We start from the raw sequence: 20,360 nt of genomic DNA on the forward strand, positions 1-20,360 counted from the left end.
AGTGAGTACCCTGTTGGACAAGTGCCCTACACCGTGAACCACCTGCTATTCCTCTCATTTCACTCACTCAAATCAATATGCAGTGATAGTGGAGTCAAACACTTTAGGAACATTTAAGCGGTTATTGGATAGGCACATGGAGCACACCAGGATGATAGGGAGTGGGATAGCTTGATCTTGGTTTCAGATAAAGCTCGGCACAACATCGTGGGCCGAAGGGCCTGTTCTGTGCTGTACTGTTCTATGTTCTAATATGAGGGTGAATAGTTACACATCAGGCTCGCAATGTCCTGACCCTTTGAAGGGTGATGAAGCCTCCTTGGTCTGTGGAGCAGGAGGGGATGAAGTCACAGGGAGAAGGGGTTGGGATTGGCTGGACAATCCTGGAGACACCTGAGTGGATGAGGCCGGGGGGTTCACCTGCGGGTCCTCATCCCTATGGGTGCCCGAGGACCCCTAGCTAACCCCTTGAGGAGACGGGGTAGCTGGAGTGAGATTGGGGTGCCCCATCCCCCTCTCTTGTGGCCAACGATAGATGCCTTCAATGCCTGCACCAGCGAAGGACCATCCTGATTAAGGTCTCCATGGCAATTGTCATCCCGCCAGTGTTGACCTCAGTGTGATCACTTCAGAGTGAACACGGACACACTGCTCCATCCCCGTCACAATCCGAGGAACTTCAGCTGCATCCCTTCCTGATGTTTCCGTGACTGTCACTGCAGTTCCACCAACTGGCTTAGCACCAAGTCCAAACGCTCGTCACCTGACTCAGATCCGCAGAATTCCCAGCCTCCAGCAGTCCTCTGAAGGCCGGTGACCTCGGATGATCCTGCCTCCGGCTGCTGTGGACTAGATTATGTCCTATGCTCACCAGATTGTGACCCCGAGCCTGTTCTCGAACCAGGTCCCACTGAGGTGTGTGTGTCTCTGCGCTGGTGGAAGGTGTGGGTGGGGGCTACAATGGGTCCTCTGCTGTAACGTCCTCCGATTCCTCCTCCAGGGCTTGAGCTAAGGGCCTGGTTGGTTGAAGCTGTCAGACGCTTGGCTGATGTGGATAATTAGTTCATGGCGGGTGACTGTAAAACAAGACAAAGTACTCACAGGATGGCAGTCTGGGGGATGAGCTGGTGTAAGATCCTCACCTGGGTGTTTGCTCCATCAACACAGGCATGGTCCACACCGTCTCCAGCTAGCTTTATGGCTGGGTTTTCTGACAGAGAGGACCTTGCGTTTTGGCACTCCACCTGCTGTCTGGACCGCTCCCCTATCTACACTTCCCGCTGCCTCGGCAAAACAGCCAGCATAGTCCAGGACCCCACGCACCCCGGACATTCTCTCTCTTCTTCTATCGGGAAAAAGATACAAAAGTCTGAGGTCATGTACCAACCGACTCAAGAACAGCTTCTTCCCTGCTGGCGTCAGACTTTTGAATGGGCCTACCTTGCATTAAGTTGATCTTTCTCTACACCCTAGCTATGACTGTAACACTACATTCTGCACCCTCTCCTTTCCTGTTCTATGAACAGTATGCTTTTTCTGTACAGCGTGCAAGAAACAATACTTTTCATTGTATAATAATACATGTGACAATAATAAATCAGATCAAAATGTGTGAGCTTGTCCTGCATAAAGACAGGTAGAGAGTGAGCAAAACGGGTGCCAGGGCAGATGATGAAGATGCCTGGCATGTGTGGGTGGTGAGGGGCACCATAGACAGGATAAGAACATGATCCCCATTCAACCCTGGTCAGCAACCTGCTTTGCCCAGCCTTCCCAGGGCAGCCACAGGGGGATGTGCCTCTGCAGCCACAGGGGGATGTGCCTCTGCAGCATTGCGTGTGGCCAAGGGAGGTAGGAGTGCTTCTGCCTGTCCTTCAGAACAAACCGATTCCGGTAAGATTGGAACCCTCCTCCTTAGGATCACAGAAACCCTACAGTACAGAAGGAGGCCATTCGGCCCACCGAGTCTACACCGACAACAATCCCACCCAGGCCCTGTTCCCGTAACCCTACATATTTACCCCGCTAAACACTCTAACTTACACATCTCAGGACACTAAGGGACAATTTAACCTGGCCAATCCACCTAACCCGCACATCTTTGGAGTGTGGGAGGAAACCAGAGCATCCGGAGGAAACCCACGCAGACACGGGGAGAATGTGCAAACACCACACAGACAGTGACCCAAGCCGGGAATTGAACCCAGGTCCCCTGGCGCTGTGAGGCAGCAGTGCTAACCACTGTGCCACTCAATCTCCCCACCATCCAAACATCCCCTCCGCTCCCAGCTCAGAGATTGGACACCCCGCCCCCACCCCCCCTCCACCTCCCGGGACTAGGTCACACCCCTTCCCTAGGATCAAGAGTGGACAATGTCCCACACTCTCACTGTCAGCTGCAAGCTCTGTGGTGGTGACCTGCTCTGGAAAGCTGTCCATTGGATTGGAGGAGGGGCCAGCCTATCAAGCTGACCTTTCGGCAAGGATCCAGTCAGCAAAATAAGTCACGAGTTGTGTAGCCAAAACCACAAGAGATTCGGGAAGTCCACTCCTGTCAACCTCAGGAGGAGAACATCCTCAGTGACATTTCTTCCTGACAGGGTCACATTCTGTTCACTTTATGTATACCCTGTGTTCGTGATTCAAAGGTCCGACTGATATGGATGAAGCTAACTCAACGTTCAATCATCCAGTTATCCATTATCTTAAAGTGAGCAAGTTCCTCTTAGCTTTCCTGTCCCAAGATGTCCACACCCAGACGCCATTCCTGAAATGAAGGTTTAACATGGTTTGAACAGGCTGCTCCAGAACCTTCTTCAGGTTCTGAGAATGGTAAGGCTGCCAGATAGAATCTGTCTCTTCTGATGATAATTCAGCCAGATAACTGAATCATCATCGACGTTTGAGTGTAATTCCTTTATTTAACAAGAGTGGGAATTCTATATTTAAATCCTTTACTCCTCTGCAATTGAACAGCATTATAATGTAACAATCCAGTCCCAAAGACTCACGGAGACAGATTATTGTCTCGTTAAGACTAGTTATGTATTTGCTAAATGCTCATGAATTTGAACTTGGATTATTTATCCTAAGGGCCTGATTTTAACTCAATCAAAACAATTCAATTTGATGGAGTTAAATTTTGGTTTGAGACTTACATTAACATTGCAATGAAGTTACTTTGAAAATCCCCTAGTTGCCACACTCTGGCGCCTGTTCAGATACACTGAGGGAGAATTTAGCATGGCCAATGCACCTAACCAGCATGTTTTTCAGACTGTGGGAGGAAACCGGAGCGCCCGGAGGAAACCCACACAGACACGGGGAGAACGTGCAGACTCCACACAGTCACCCAAGACCGGAATCGAACCCGGGCTCCTGGCGCTGTGAGGCAGCAGTGCTAACCACTGTGCCACCATGCCGCCCTGCTGTGACTTTGATCAGGGTTGTGTCGGTGCTGTGACAAGGCTGAGATCAGAGAGATTCGAACATGTATTTGTGGGAAATGTGCGCACGGATTGGGGAGGCGGATGCTCATGAAATTTTGAGAGACAAAATCATAGAATTCCTACAGTGCAGAAGGAGACCATTCAGCCCATTGAGTCTGCACCGACCACAATCCCACCCAGGCCCTATTCCAATGGCCCCACACATTTACCCTGCTAATCCCCCTGACACTAGGGTCAATTTATCATGGCCAATCAACCTAACCCGCACATCTTTGGAGCATGGGAGGAAACTGGAGCACCCGGAGGAAACCCACGCAGACATGGGGAGAATGTGCAAACTCCACACAGACAGTGACCCAAGGCCAGAATCGAATCCGTATCCCTGGTGATGTGAGGCAGCAGTACTAACCACTGTGCCACCCTTATGACCCTGATGGGTCAGTGGTTGGCAAAAACAGAGAGGGGAAAGGGCGCGTTTCCTGAGGAGTGGGGTAATGATGATGGTTTTGTGAGGGAAGGGCAGAGTAGCTGAGGCGAGGGAACCATTTACAATCTCGGCTGGTACAGGGGCCAGGAAGGAATGCTGGGTGGCCAGCAGTAGAGTGGAAGAGGAGTCTGTTGGACAACATGAACTCAAAAAACAGGCAGGAGCAGTGATAGGAGAGAAAGTAGAGAAAGGAACATTGTGGGCAAGGGGATACATTGAGGATCAGTCTGGCTCGATGGTCAGGTAGATGGAAGGTGTGCAGCAGCTGAGGAGGTGGAATGGATAATCACATTCCTAATGACAAAGAAATCCATGAATGAGCTCCTCGCACTCATTGGAGACGAGGGTGGAGGAAAGCTGCTGAGATTGGAGAAAGGAAGTGGGGGATCATCTTTGCTCTCCAGGATAATCCTGGAGTACTGAGTGTTTAGCCAGAGGAGGGTGAGGACGCATGATATGTTTTGATCAGATCTAACAATGGATGGCCAAAGCAGCTAGTGCTTCTTGTATTTTAAATAAAACAACACAAATATCGCCTTGAAAATCTACCTTAAGCTGCAGTAACGTCTGTGACTAATAACATCCACCAACCATTTTAGATTCAACTCTGTGTGACTAGAATGAGGGGACACAGTTGTAAAAATAAGAGTCTCCCATTTAAGGTGGAGATGAGAAGAATGGTTTTCTCTGAGGGTTGTGAATCTTTGGAGCTCTCTTCATCAGAGAGTGGTGGAGGCAGGGTCAATGAATGTTTACAAGGCAGAGGTAGAGAGATTTTTGACTAACGAAAGAGTCAAAGGCTATCGGGGGTCGGTGGAATGTGGACTTAAGGTCACAATCAGATCAGCCATGTTCTCATTGAAGGGTGGAAAAAATGCGAAGGGCTGAATGGCCTACTTTGACTCCTAATTTGGATGTTTATACATTCTACAATTTTTAACTCCACCTCTTGTGGAAACCAAAGCCAAGTATTTATTTAGTTCAGTCTCTATGACAGGTCTATATATTGCTCCATTCCTATCATGACTGTCCTTAACTGCAAACATGCCTTAAAAATCTTTTCTTTGTCCCAATGTTTTTGTTTGTATATTTTCTCGTTAATAATTGTTGAATAAAAATGATTGTTTTCACATATTATTTGATGTGGAGTCACTCATTCCTGTTACGTCCAGAGTACAGCTCCCAGCCTGAGTGAGACTCTACAGGGGATTAGAGTTACTTTTTAATAATCATAGAATCCCTACGGTGCTGAAGGAGGCCATTCGGCCCAACGAGTCTGCACCGACCACAATCCCACCCAGGCCCTATCCCCGTAACCCCACATATTTACCCTGCTAATCTCTTGACACTAAGGGGCAATTTAGCATGGTCAATCCACCTAACCCGCACATCTTTGAAGAGTGGGAGGAAACCGGAGGAAACCCATGCAGACCCAGGGAGAACGTGCAGACTCCACACAGTGACCCAAGCCAGAATTGAACACAGGTCCCTGGCGCTGTGAGGCAGCAGTGCTAACCACTGTGCCGCCCGAACAGAAAATGCAGAAAACCTGGCAACACTGCAGAGCAACTCCAATTTCTGGTGCTGTTTCGAATCACAGAAAGGTCATCATAAATTCCTGGCTCTTCGAAAGACCTGTGCAGTTAACCCTTTTGCCTTTTCCTTATAGCCCTTTGATCTCCTCCCCCATTCCCACCCACCCCCACTTTTTAAGTAGATATATGTTTCCTTCTGAAAGTCACTATTGAATTTTCTTCCACCATGCACCCTTGTTTTGGGGGTCTCAAAGTAGGAGGGAGAGAGATCTGGTGTTCATGGACTGCAGGACACCTGAACGCACTCCACTAACAGTTAATTTTTTTTCTGGAGTACAGTCGCTTGTTCTATAACCAAATGTAGATAACTAAATTTGTGGATGACACAGAGATGGATGGAAAGTATGTTGAGAAGTGGACATAAGGAGATTGTTGATAGATATAGATGGTTTGACAGTGTGCAAATTTCTGGCAGATGGAGTATAATGTGGGAAAGTGTGAAGTTGTTCACTTTGGCAGAAAGAATAAAAAGCAGAGCACCACACAACTGGAGAACCAGTGCAGAATTCCAAGGTCCGTCTCCATGGTGCACTGGAGGGTTGGCTCCACCTCCAGGGCTGCGGATGGCGCTGTGTGTGGAGCCCGGGTAATGCCTCCAGTACTGCGGGTGGCGCTGTGTCTGGAGTCCGGGATCCGGTTTATGCGGAGCTGCGGGTGGCGCTGTGTCTGGAGTCCGGGCAGTACCTCCTGTACTGCAGGAGGTGCTGTTTCGGGAGTCAAGGCAGTACCTCCAGTGCTGCGGGTGGCGCTGTGTCGGGAGTCAAGGCAGTATCTCCAGTGCTGCGGGTGGCGCTGTGTCAGGAGTCAAGGCAGTACATCCAGTGCTGCGGGTGGCGCTGTGTCCGGAGTCCGCACAGTACCTCCAGGGCTGCGGGTGGCGCTGTGTCGGGAGTCAAGGCAGTACCTCCAACGCTGCGGGTGGCGCTGTGTCTGGAGTCAAGGCAGTACCTCCAGGGCTACGGGTGGCGCTGTGTCTGGAGTCCAGGCAATACCTCCAGTGCTGCGGGTGGCGCTGTGTCGGGAGTCAATACAGTACCTCCAGTGTTGCGGGTGGCGCTGTGTCTGGAGTCCGAACAGTACCTCCAGTGCTGCGGGTGGCGCTGTGTCTGGAGTCCGGGCAGTGCCTCCCAGTGCTGCGGGTGGCGCTGTGGGTGGAGTCCGGGCTCCGGGTTGTGCGGGGCTGCAGGGGACGCTGTGTTATGTTGATGTGTGTGTGGGGGGAGCTGGCGATGAAGCTGTGTGGGGATCCGCTGGGCGTCTATCTGACGTAGGGGCCGGACTCCGGCTTTAGGTGAAGAGGCAGAATCGGCTGCTGACACGGAGCGGGTGTATGGGGTGAGTAAGAGCCGCCGGGAGAGTTGGAAGTGGGCAGCAGCGGGGCTGCTGTTGAGGCCCAGCTGGAGCGGCTGTGGGGCAGGGTTACAGCCAGAGCTCCATCGCTGGCTGCTACCTCTGAGTGCCTGAACAATACTGTCTGCTCATTCACAAGCCTTTACCTAACAGGCTCTGTGATGTGGGAAGCAGGTCAGTAAGAAATCTGTCCAATTTAATTCATTCAGTGTACCTGGTTGAAGGTCAGTGAAACCTAACAGATAAATACTATACTGACTGGCAAATAACTTTTAGGATCTGCTCCCATTTGATCTGGTTCCAGTGAGTAGATTGTTTACTGGATCTGAATTCTATATCTTTTCTGAAAGTTTATTTATTAGTGTCACAAATAGGCTTAACACTGCAATGAAGTTACTGTGAAAATCCCCTAGACGCCACACTCCGGTGCCTGTTCGGGTAACACTGAGGGAGAATTTAGTACGGCCAACGCACCCTAACCAGCACGTCTTTCAGACTGTGGGAGGAAACCGGAGCACCCGGAGGAAACCCACACAGACATGGGGAGAATGTGCAGACACCGCACAGACAGTGACCCAAGCTGGGAATCAAACCTGGGTCCCTGGCGCTGTGAGACGGCAGTGCTAACCACTGCGTTGCCCCGGGATAGATTCTATCTGTCTCCCTATCTGTCTCCCTATCTGTCTCCCTATCTGTCTCCCTATCTGTCTCCCTATCTGTCTCCCTATCTGTCTCCCTATCTGTCTCCCTATCTGTCTCCCTATCTGTCTCCCTATCTGTCTCCCTATCTGTCTCCCGTTAGTGTGTGTGGAAATGGCAGCTTTGTTTGTTATTGCTCCAACTGGAAAATAAAATTGATATGGAAATTGTTCATTCAGTAAACTTGATCAGAGGTTTATGAATGATGCATGTAAATTAGTGTTTGGGAAGCTTGCTTTCTTTCTATTTGGGTCAGAAGGGCGGTGCCATTCGCAAACGTACTAAATTACATGATTTCATTTGTGTGTTGCTGTTAATGGGTTTAATTTGGGAAATCCTCAAGAAGATTAAAGATCTGTAACCGATCTGATAAGTAGGCAGACCCACTTGCCCGAATAATGAAGTGACCTGAAACCAGAAAGTGAGCTGCAGTCAATCAGTCAGGGGTACATCTGTGGAAGGTGAAGCTACACTGCGCTGAATATTTACTCAATGTGTGGCCACAGTGCCCCATTGGAATGCATCTAAGTGGCCGACAAGGACAAAAAGCCTGAATGCTTTATCGAATGATTAGTTTTATGAACATTAGCTGTGGGAAGATTATTTAATTTGGTGCATTCTATATATCTTTGCATTCTGTGGTACCAATCTCTCTCATTGGGGAGGGGGGGGGGGGAAGATTCAACAGCCCAGGCTTCCCCTGAGACCTGCCAAACTCAGAGAACTGGCTTCATGATTCTTATCCAACTGCAAACTGGCCACGATTCCCAGGCGCTGGAACGGCGAACAGCCTGATGGACATTTGGCAACAGTGCTTTTCATCAAGTTGCTCAACTGATAATGACCTCATTTTCAGCTTCCTTATTTTGACTCATGGTTTCAAAGCTTGTGATTTGTAGGTGACCTGCAGACTTTATTCCCTTAATCATCATCCCTCAGTGTGCTATACTGGAATAGTTTTGGCCCGTTGTCACATAAAATGCAGATCTTTACCCATGCCAACCTGTGGAGAATTTTTACAGCTTTGAAAACTAATATCTAGCACTTCCAGGAGCTGTTCAGCAACCAACCAATCCAACACTGCTTACAGGAGTCAGTGACCTTAATCACCATCGATAGTTTGGGTAGAATTTTCCAGCCCTGCCCACTGGAATCTTCCAGTCCCGGTGAAGTCAATGGACTCTTGGCTGGCTTGCCGCAGGATGGAAAATCCTGGCTTTTGCCTTTGGAGGTATGCAGTGAAAGCCCTTTGCCAGCTGGCTAGCTGTAAATCTGAAGTAATATAGGCAGCGCCATATTAATAATGAGCCAGTGTGCACGTCTTCAGATATAGCAGATCAGTTAGGAAATTAGTCCACCCCTTCCCCCCCGCCCTCATCACCAACCAGAAACTGTCTTCCTGTCTGAGATTGCATCCAGAGATGCGTGTGTAATGTTACATGGATTGCGCAGAAAATAAACGGGGGTTGCACAACACCTACTCAGTTTAAAGTTTGCAACCCAAAGTAATCAGATGGTGTGAATGAATGAATGTGTGAAGTTTTTCTCACAATTCTAATACTATTACTGGGCATTGCTAAAAGCAACAGCCATCCTGTCGAATATTCTAGGTTGCTAAAATAGCACCAGTAACTAGAATGGCTATAGTAGCTCCAAATCTTGCTTTATACAACAAATGCATTTGAACACAAGAAGTCTGTTATGTCACACTTAATTTCTTCCCATTTTCTTATTGTGAAAAATGGGATACGCAGAATATAAATAGGATATTAGATGATTTTTACTCAAGTCATAAGGGCTGACGACCAGACTTGGGGGAATTTGCTTGCAGTTATTCGAGTGTAACCTTGAATGGGGACAAAATTATCATTTGCTCCGGAGTGTTTCTACCCTTGGCTGTGCATGTCCTTGCATCCTATCTCACAGAATTATAGGCCAAGATATGAACATTGAAGTTGTGTGCCATATCATTTCCAAAGATCTGTCACTGTAACGTGACAGTTCAGCTGATACAGTAGCTACTGGGCAGTAACCTATTAAACCTCCTGACTTAGCACCTGGGAGACATTTTGCGAGAAGTTCAGATATCCGTCTGTCCTGTGGGTATTTGGGTCGCTTATTGCGAGCAGGAGAGATACGTGTTTGTTTAAGAGGTGAACTGAAAAACAATTAGAGTAAGGTAGGATCAAGTTTTGCATCAACATTTTAATGCATGTGATGCGATTGATTTTCTATATCCCGAGGCGCAGGAGCTGAATTCCGTGAATCTGATTGTCTTAATCTGCTGTTTACTTATCTAATTACTATAAATAACAATACGTTACTAAATCTAATTGGTACCTTAGCTGCAATTTAATTGCTGTAAGAATGTGGAGGACTCGAAGGCAAAGGATTCACATAAATCAAAATTAGTGATTTTTAAAAAAAATTCTCAAATGTGCTCAATGACCCAGATAATGAGCATGTAACGCATACACTGAGAGTGTGTAGTGAGTGAGGACTCGCATACCGATGTGGTCATAGAAGCCATACAGTGCAGAAGGAGGCCATTTGGCCCATCGCGTCTGCACCGACCACAATCCCACCCTAACCCCCATGCATTTACCCCAGCTCGTCTCCCTGATACTCAGGGGCAATTTAGCACGGCCAATCCACCTAACCCGCACATCTTCGGAGTGTGGGAGGAAACCGGAGCACCCGGAGGAAACCCACGCAGACACGGGGAGAAACTCCACACAGACCGTGACCCAAGCCGGGAATCGAACCCAGGTCCCTGGCGCTGTGAGGCAGCACTGCTAACCACTGTGCCACCAGCACCGTCCCTGCTGCTGGTCATGAGGAAAGCAACTAAGGTAAAAGGCCAATAAAATCTTGTACGAATGACTATTTGCAGCTAACTTGGTCCATTGTTTGCATTTTTTTAAACCTGCCCCCCGCCTGCAGCTGAACAAACTTTCTGAGCTGGTCTTCTGTGCTGACCTTATCAAAGTCTGATAGATTTCACCAACTCAAATAATTTAATGGGATAAGTGACATCCTAGGATGTTTATTCGGACCAGAAGGCGCTGACCTGTCCCAATTGTGTGTTCCGTTTTGTGGAATGGAAAGATTGTTATTTCTTGCTGTTGTTTGGTTGAATTTTTGAAGGGAGGAATCGGCTTTCAGGAGAGATTAGGATGTTACGTGCTCCAGGGACGTTGGAACAGATTGCTAATTGTTGCTGATACTGTGATTTGTTGGCATACGCTTCAGAAAGATCCTGGGCAATGCTCTGTACTGTACTCCACTTTCAGCTGGAGTGGAGTGGGATTGCAGCTTTCCGTACAGTGGGAGTGGAATAGGAGTATGTGAGCTGGTGTTAAATTGCTGCTTTATTGCGCTTCTGTGGAGCACCTTTGGATGTTTGACTATGTCGAAAGAGCTGTATAAATACAGGTTGTTGTTCTGCGGTACCCTTTTAAAATGCTTTTTGAACATCTGAGTTACACTGTTCCTCTTTATCTACCCTGCTGGTTACCTCAAACAGATTTGTCAAGTATGAATCTCCTTTCATAAATCCATGTTGACTTTGCCCAAATATGATTTTGTAAGTGCCCTGTTACCCAAATAATAGATTCTAGCATTTCCCCTATTACTGTCAGAGAAACCGCCTATCGTTACTTCCCTGTTTCTCTTGTCCTACTTTCCTACGTTTGCTACCTTCCAATCTATTATAAAATCCAGGGAATTCTTGAAGATCAAAATCAGCGTACCCACAATCTCTGGAGCCACTCTTTTAAAACTCCAGGAATTAGGCTATCGGGTCCGGTGGATTTGGTTTCATTAATTTCTCTAGTCCAACTCTTGTGCCAGCACTAATTTCTTTTAGTTCTCATTCTCACTTGACCCTTGATTCCCCACTTTTGTCGGACTGTTTAAAGTTGTGTTTAACATCCTTTTGAGGATAAAGGGGGATTAATGGCTGTCCAGTATTTGGATTTTCACTGCGAAGGCTGATATAAAGTATTGGTCCGATGTCTTTGCCATTATTCCGATTATAAATTCTTTAGTCTTTCCCCAGAAGGGAGCCGTGTTTACTTTTGATCTGTTCATTTTTACGTACCTACAGGAACAATTAAAATTATTACAAGCTATTTTTATCTCTTTTGTTAGTTTACTCTCGTCTATTTCCTTTCTAGCCATCTAAAGGAATGACCCACAGGTCGGAATTAGTGGCACAGACGGTGTGAGCTCTGCCACAGGGTTGGAGGCAGTTGCAAATATTTTGAAACAAAGATTCAGAATCCTCTTCCATGTATTGGGGCTTCTCAAAGCCTGTCTTGAGAAAGGCATGAAACAAGATAACCATTGTACCTTTAAATAGGCATGGACGCTTACTTCTGAATACATTGCATGCTTGTGACAAGTCATAGATGAATGATTCTGTTGGAAAAGCCCATGTTGTCTTGAGTGTTGTGTGTATGACCTGAGAGGTGTTGAGCGGAGCCCAGTTGTTGTCTTTGTCCTGCATTTCTGTACGTTTCATTGTATTTACGGTAAAGTTTTGGTCAAAGTGACCTGAGTTCATTGACCTTAATCAACATTCTAGTTGCATTTTATCAGTGTCTTCAACTAAAATCGTTACAATCCAGCTGGGCGACCCAGGCGCTCTCCTGTGAGAACAACAAACCTCGTGTTTTTGACCTGGCCTGCACTGACATCCTGAGGTTGAAGTTTTGAGGTCATTGGCCAAATATTACTGCAGATCACTTGAGCGTTCGGCTGTGACGAAATGCTTCAACTTTTGAGCGTGCGAGAGGGGAGAAAAAGCCTGTCTAATATGTTTTTTTTTGTTTGCTGAACTGCTACTAATTGAGCAGCATGCATCCTGAATTCCATCGGAACCTACTGGTGACAGAGTGACAGTGCTGGGGAAAAGGGATTGGAAATAGCAAAACATCAAGGTAACATTTTTAAAAGCATTGGAATCCCATTAGTTATTTTCCATACGCAGGCGCCCCAGTTTTATTTGGCATATCGATAATGTGCTCGTATTCTCTGTGAATCACAAAAATGATGATGCAGAAACGGCAAATAATTGGGAAGGAAGGAAAATGGAATGTTAGCCTTTACTGCACGAGGGATGGGGTGAGGCCGCAACTAAAGTACTGTTAGGTTTCTTTACTCAAGGAGGGATGTATTTGCGTAGGAAGCAGTTAATGTTCACTAGGCTGTGGAATGAAGGGGTTGTCTTATGAGGAAATGTTGAGTAGGTTGGAATTTAGCAGAATGAGAGATGATCTTATTGAGACGTCTATGATTCTGAGGGGCCTTGACAGTGTAGATGCTGAGAGGATGTTTCTGCTCGTAAGACCATAAGACATAGGAGCAGAATTAGGCCACTCGGCCCATCGAGTCTGCTCCGCCATTCAATCATGGCTGATATTTTTCTTATCCCCATTCTCCTGCCTTTTCCCCATAACCCCTTGATCCCCTAATTGATCAAGAACCTATCTATCTCTGTCTTCAAGACATTCAATGACCTGGGGGGACGCAGTTTGAAAATATAGGGTCGTCTGTTTGAGACTGATGTGGAGATGCCGGCGTTGGACTGGGGTGGACACAGTAAGAAGTCTCACAACACCAGGTTAAAGTCTAAAAGGTTTATTTGGAATAACGAGCTTTCGGAGCGCTGCTCCTTCATCAGAACCGAAAGGTCGTGATTTCAAATAAACCTGTTGGACTTTAACCTGGTGTAGTGAGACTTCTTATTTGAGACCGAGATGAGAAAGAATTTTTTCTCACAGAGAGCCATTAGTCTTTGGAACTCTCTTCCCCAGAGAGCAGTGGAATCTGGATCATCGAATATGTTAGTTAGGCCGCTATTTCATCCACAAGGGTTATGGTTTAGAGACATGAAAGTGGAGTTAGGGCCACGATAAGATCAGTCATGATCTTATTGAATAATGGCACAGGTTCCAAGGGCCAAAGAATTTACTCCTGCTCCTATTTCTTATGATCTATTAATAATCAGTTGCCTTTAAATATTTGTAAGGGGTTAAAGTTCTTACTGTGCACATACAGTGGAACAAGTTGCAAGACTGTTGATGTATATAGTTTGGAAAGTTGCGATAACTCTGTAAATAAAAAATAATCGATGATAAATCACCAGTGATATGGCACTAGACTAATTTAACCTGGCTCTGTATTGTGAAATCCTGAACAATTTGGAGTTAGGCAGACTTTGGCTAGCAGTGTCAACGTGGTACTTGTTGAGCTACAAGTTTGAAAATCCACCAAGAATGAAACTAATTCCAAGTGCTTTTATTGTAACTTTTACATTAAAAAATTACAGTTAGTGGCAAGAGCAGCTGCTAATTGATGGTTCCACTTTAAAAAAATGCTTTATAGTGATAATGTGCTATAAAGATGTGCCAGATTCTTAGCAGTGATAAATAATGGTAAGTGCTTCGACCACATGTATGTCTGTGTTGTACTGGTCCAACTGAGTTCTTCCTAATGACTGGGGGAGTTCTGAGGGCTTCCTGTAGTATAAACAGTGCTTGTAGCTCTTGAGTATTGATTCTGGCAGCATCCAGCAGTTCTAGCTTTGCTGTTCCCTGCCAAATTCATTCACTACTCTAGGATTATCCTGAAGAGTAAGGTTAACCCCTTTTCCCCATACATCTACCAAACATAGACTTGCCCGACTACCCTCTGCATGCAAAGAGCTTGTGGACTGTTTTTTGGTCACAAAGACTGAGACCATCTGTTCATCGCCGCTGTTGCAACTCTCACCCCTTGTTCACTGCATCATACCACCTTCAAGGATGATATTCACCTCCTTGCTCACCTTAAGCCTCCCTGTTTCTGTAGTTTCCTGCTTTCCTTTGACCTCTTTCCTCGTGGGTTACGTAGATTGGAGAAGCTGGAGCTGTTCTCCTGGAGACAAAAAGGTTGTGAGGGGATTTGATTCAAACCATGAAGGATCTGGACAGAGTGGGTAGAGAGAAATTGTTCTTCTTGGAGGAAGGGTTGAGAACCAGAGGAAGTTGCACAAAGGCGGCGGTGGAAAACTTTAGTCTGGGAATTTGGTAATTGCAGACTTTCAAGGGTTGATTTTTTTTCTAAAAGTTAGTCAAAATGCTAGATGCGCGTTTTACATTCAGCAAATTGTAGTTTTCTTCAGTGTTAAAGAACCTCACTGCTAGAGATAGCTGTGGTTAGCCAATTAGGTAACTAGTTTGAACTGGTTTCCCAGCCAGCAGCCGCTGACTCAGCTCACGGGGATCTGAGCTAATATAAATACAGGAGACACATGGAGCAGATCCCTTGAAGGTGGCAGTGGAACCCCGAGTGCTTAAACCTGGTAAGCGAGGGAGTTCGGTGCAGAGTGGAAGGTGGTGCTGATCTGGCATTCACAGAAAAGGAGTGGTCCAAGAGAGGGAGCCAGAGACAGTGAACCCTAGCGATGCAGCCTGGAGGCATTAATTAGGCGTGCAGCCAAGCGATTGATGAGTTTTTAGTTTTTCCCTCTCTAAAATGGGACAATAGTTTAAACCAGTGCTGGGAGATATTATGTATTATACTAAATTTGTAGCATATCTAGTTGAACTCCTTAATATAACTCTGCACAATCATTGGGTAATACTGTAAATTTGAAACCTAATTAATTGAATAGAAGCAAAATAAAGATGGTGAAGTCGGGGTGGGGGGTGGGGGGGGGGGGGTGATGTGTTACAGTTTTGGCATATGCGTACTGAAGGACAGCCGTATGATCCATGGCAACCACATCTGCAGTAAACATCTGCAGTTCGTGGAACTTCAGCTCGGAGTTGGTGAGTTGGAGCCTGAACTTTGGACACTGCAGAGGGGGGCAGTTACCTGGACACTTGTTCCAGGAGGCAGTCACACCGACTGAGACTAGGTGCTTCAGATTTTGTCTGTGATTAGTGATAGAAGTGTGTGACTAAGAGAGGCGGGTACGGGGATTCAGAAGGTAGCAATTGTCCCAACAGATTCAATGTTTTTGCAGCTTGTGTGGGCGGGAGCTAAAGGGCGGATGAGCAGACTGACCATAGCACCGGTGCAGGAAACCATTCAAGTTGTGTAGGGTTGTGGGGTGATGCAAAAAGGAACATACCTGTAGTCAGGGACAAGATCGTTAGACACCTTTTTTTTTACTCCGGCCAAAATTGCGAGTTTCGAAGGCCGTGTTGTCTGCCCAGTGCCAGGGTTAAGGACGTGTCCTCAGGGCTGGAGAAGAACTTGGAGGAGGAGGGGAAGGATCCAGTTGTCATGGTCCATGTGGGTTAAATGACAAAGGTTCTGCTGAGGGAGTATGAGCAGTTAGGGACAAAATTAAAAAGCAGAACCACAAAAAGATAATCTCTAGATTACTGCATGGTACACAAGCAAATTGGTGAAGGGGAAATAAGATCAAAGAGTTGAATGCATGATTGCGATGGGAGAAATGGATTCCGATTCATGGAGCACCAGGACTGCAGAAAGTGGGAGCTTTTTACCTGATCTGCGATGGGCCAAGTGTATAAATCACAAATGAACTTCTTTGACCAGATTTGTGTCCCTGCTACAGCACTGAAAAGTCCTGAATCAAAGCTTTAAATTACATTCTCTGTAGTCTTTGATACAGTTGACTCCATCATCGCTTTCCAATGCCTATCCTGCATTGTACATCCCCTTTGGATTGACCTTGTTTCATTCCAGTGTTGCCTATTCAATTATTGCCAGAGTGTTTCCAGCAATGAGTTTCTTCCTGACCCTGCACTCTTATCTCTCCAGTCCCTTCAGGATGTATGGCTGTGGAACACTGAGGAAGGAAATATAGCTGTGGCTTCAGGATCTAAGTTTGAAGCCCTCTTATTCATTGCCTTTACATTGACTGTCCTAAAAGCCCACCCCTTGATCCAAGCATTTAGTCACCCCTTGTAATATGTCTTCTTTGGCTTGATATCCAGTTTAGTCTGTTAACACTTTATGAAGTGCTTTGGGCTATATTTCTGCATTAAATTATTTGTATTTAAATAATGCTTTTGGTTTCTCAACATCAATTTAGAAGTGTGTTTTATTTGTATTAGTCAATGTTTTTGGCTTTACTCACTCCTGTCCTTGCAGCTGTTTGGCATTGGGTATTTTGAATCTTGTATTCCATGCATGTACACAAATCTTTGTTCTATGTGTGACATTTGCTCTGAAGTGATGCAATCTGGAACTCCTGGTGTCTGGCCAGGTCTTATCAGAGCTAATTCTGCTCCCTGTCCTTTGAGAGGTAATGCTGACACGCTGAAACCACCCATGGCAGTGTCAAGAACAGCAGATGTTCTGGTTTGCTGTTCATTATTTTTCCGACAACAAGTATCACCAAAACCTAACAGACTGACAGGCCATTCATCTCTATGCCTTTGCTTAATAAGTCACTACATTATAAAAATAAATCACTGCGAGAAGCACTCTGACTAGCAAAGATGCAGTACTCTGCTTTGGTAAGTATTGTCATCAGCAACAAGTTGGCAGGAACAATTTGGATTGGAGTCCTGAAGTTGCCACTTGTTATACTTAAATTTTTGTAATGGCCTATAATGCCTTTTTGGCTTGATTCAATTTATTATTGTCACATGTACCGAGATACAGTGAAAAGTATTGTTTTGTCTGCTATCCAAACAAATCATACCATACATAGCTCTCAAAGAGTCGCCATAGTCTGGCGCCATCTTGGAATATGGATACGGTCAGTCCACAGTGAGAGCAGTCTCACACCCCCATTCTCTCTCCGCTCCCTGTGTTGTGGGGACTGGCTGCAAATATTTTAGGGCCTTGTGTGGAGGTCATGTTTTATGAATTGAAGGAACACGAGCAACAGGAAAGAAAGAAATAAAGTTTTAAAATAAACTAAAAAAAAAATTGAAGACAGCAACTTGCACAATGGGTTACTTATTGATTTTTGTCTTTTTCATCTTTGCCTCCATTGGTAAATGCCCATTTCCTTTATCCTTGATTACGTTTCACAATTGCAGCATGTATTAACTGAGGAAAGTCAGAGTATTACTGTAGTTATTTAGGGTTATCATAGATTCCAATTTTCGTCTGACCAATGCAATGTAGAAACCTTGTTCCTTCAAGATTCTTTCAAAAGTGGCAGTTAAACCAATTGTCTTCAAGTTTGTGTTATGATTTAGAGGAAAACTGAAAGGAGTAACAGAAGTAAAGAGATTAGAAGAGAAACAAAGCCTGTGGAGGACTAATCGCTGCCACAGTTGATTGAAATATTCAGTGGAGGACAGACTATAGAAATAAGTTGGATAACGGAATGAGGCAGAATTGAAGAAGCGGTGGTTGCCACCTGTGGTAATGAAAACAGAAAATGCTGGATAAACTCAGCAGGTCTGGCAGCATCTGTAGAGAGAGAAATACAGTTAATGTTTCAAGACCATTGACTCTGCTACAGAACTGGAGTTCTGTAAGAGCTCTGTAGCACTCTGCTTCCATAGAACGGTCAATGGATTCGAAACATTAACTGTGTTTCTCTCTCCACAGATGCTGCCAGAGCTGCTGAGTTTATCCAGGTATTTATTTCAGATTTCCAGCATCCGCAGTATTTATTTCCGTTACCTGTGGAGTAGATTCTAATGAGGTCAAAACATTCAGGAGGAACTAGGGAAGATTTATTGAACGGTAGACGAATACTTTCCAAAACGAAGGTAGCAAATGTTATATAAGCTCACTCAGGACAATTAATACTGAGGACAACTGCATTATCACACATTTTCTTACTATTTTCAATCTTTGATTTTGATTTGATTTATTATTGTCACATGTATTAGTATACAGTGGAAAGTATTGTTCCTTATGCACTGTACAGACCAAGCATACTGTTCATAGAGAAGGAAAGGAGAGAGTGCAGATTGTAGTGTTACAGTCATAGCTAGGGTGTAGAGAAAGATCAACTTAATATAAGGTAGGTCCATTCAAAAGTCTGATGGCAGCAGGGAAGAAGCTGTTCTTGAGTCGGTTGGTATGTGACCTCAGACTTTTTCCCGAAGGAAGAAGGTGAAAGACAGTATGTCCGCGGTATGTGGGGTCTTTAATTATGCCGGCTGCTTTGCTGAGGCAGAGGGAAGTGTAGACAGAATCAATGGATGGGAGCCTAGTTTGCGTGATCGATTGGGCTTCATTCGTGGACCCTTTGTAGTTTCTTGCGGTCTTGTGATACAACCAGAAAGGATGCTTTCTATGGTGCATCTGTAAACGTTGGTGAGAGTCGTAGCTGACATGCCAAATTTCCTTAGTCTTCTGAGAAAGTAGAGGTGTTGGTGGGCTTTCTTAACTATAGTGTCGGCATTGGAGGGGACCAGGACAGGTGGTTGGTGATCTGGACACCTAAAAACCTGAAGCTCTCGACCATTTCTGCTTCGTCCACATTGATGTAGTCAGGGGCATGTCCTCCACTACACTTCCTGAAGTCGATGACAATCTCCTTCGTTTTGTTGACATTGAGGGAGAGATTATTGTCATTGCACCATTTTACCAGATTCTCTATCGCATTTCTGTACTCTGTCTCGTCATTGTTTGAGATTCAACCCATTACGGTGGTGTCGTCAGCAAACTAGAAAATCGAGTTGGAGGAGAATTTGGCCTCTCCGAATCTGCTTGACTGTTAATGCAGGGTGTTGACGCAAACCAGTTCTAAAAATAAAAGTATTTTTCTTGCATTGAAAATTCTGTGGAGTACCTTAACATCTTTACAATTTAACCCATGCTTCGCCCTTAGTTATTGAATGCCAGTCAGCAGTTTTGGGTATTCAAGCCCTGAAGTTAAAGAATTGCCTCACCTGCTACAGGTAATTAGGAGGCCCTTATTAAGTTGTTCAAATATTAAGCTGCTTCCAAACAGCACTTGTGCTGCAGGCAAATGGTTTGCTTGTCTTGTGCAACCGGCAGGAACCTAAACTGGACAGATATAAAATGGACGGAAAGGCGTTTTAAATTTTTAGTCTGAAACTTCCCCATTGCTGCAGCTCTGCCATTCCCCAGCCACTCAACTTTTGATTTGATTTATTATTGTCGCATGTATTAGTATAAAGTGAAAAGTATTGTTTTCTTGCGCGCTATACAGACAAAGCATACCGTTCATAGAGAAGGAAAGGAGAGAGTGCAGATTACAATCATAGCAGTCATAGCTAGGGTGCAGAGAAAGATCAACTTAATGCAGGGTAGGTCCATTCAAAGTCTGATGGCAGCAGGGAAGAAGCTGTTCTTGAGTCGGTTGGTACGTGACCTCAGACTTTTGTAACTTTTTCCCAATGGAAGAAGGTGGAAGAGAGAATGTCCGGGGTGCGTGGGATCCTTAATTATCCTGGCTGCTTTGCCGAGGCAGCGGGAAGTGTAGACAGTGTCAATGGATGGTAGGCTGGTTTGTGTGATGGATTAGAACTCCACAACCACCGGGCTCCCTGCACATTGATATCAAGGTGCAGTACCTTGAAATCAGCAGCAACAATGCAAGCAGCTGATTTGAAATGATTGTACATTCTGTTTGTGTTGGTTAAGTTAATGGTTACTTTATCCTTACTAACAGCAATAACTTGTAATTTTTAAAATTAATTCATGGGACATGGGCGTCGCTGGCTGGCCAGCGTTTATTGCCCATCCCTAGTTGCCTGAGGGCAGTTGAGAGTCAACCACATTGTTGTGGCTCTGGAGTCACATGTAGGCCAGACCGGGTAAGGACGGCAGATTTCCTTCCCCAGAGAACCAGATGAGTTTTTCTGACAATTGGCAATG

At 45.6% G+C, this 20,360-nt stretch overlaps 1 protein-coding gene across 3 annotated transcripts in view; it reads left to right on the forward strand.

The window, feature by feature from the left end:
- The first annotated feature begins 6,707 nt into the window (after nucleotides 1-6,707).
- The window catches only part of samd8b (sterile alpha motif domain containing 8b), a 36,447-nt gene continuing 22,794 nt past the window's right edge, over nucleotides 6,708-20,360 (forward strand). The window contains exon 1 of one of the 3 annotated variants that reach the window (XM_078199593.1): nucleotides 6,708-6,866. Coding sequence is in view for 1 of the 3 variants with exons in the window: in XM_078199595.1 (XP_078055721.1) it covers nucleotides 6,862-6,866 (5 nt within the window). In the remaining 2 variants the exon portion in view is untranslated. Of the gene's footprint in view, nucleotides 6,867-6,923; nucleotides 7,056-20,360 lie in introns of those variants that run through there. The other 2 variants (XM_078199595.1, XM_078199594.1) reach the window with 2 other exon arrangements.

Source organism: Mustelus asterias, chromosome 28, assembly GCF_964213995.1.
Source record: "Mustelus asterias chromosome 28, sMusAst1.hap1.1, whole genome shotgun sequence".
Lineage (NCBI taxonomy): Eukaryota > Metazoa > Chordata > Chondrichthyes > Carcharhiniformes > Triakidae > Mustelus > Mustelus asterias.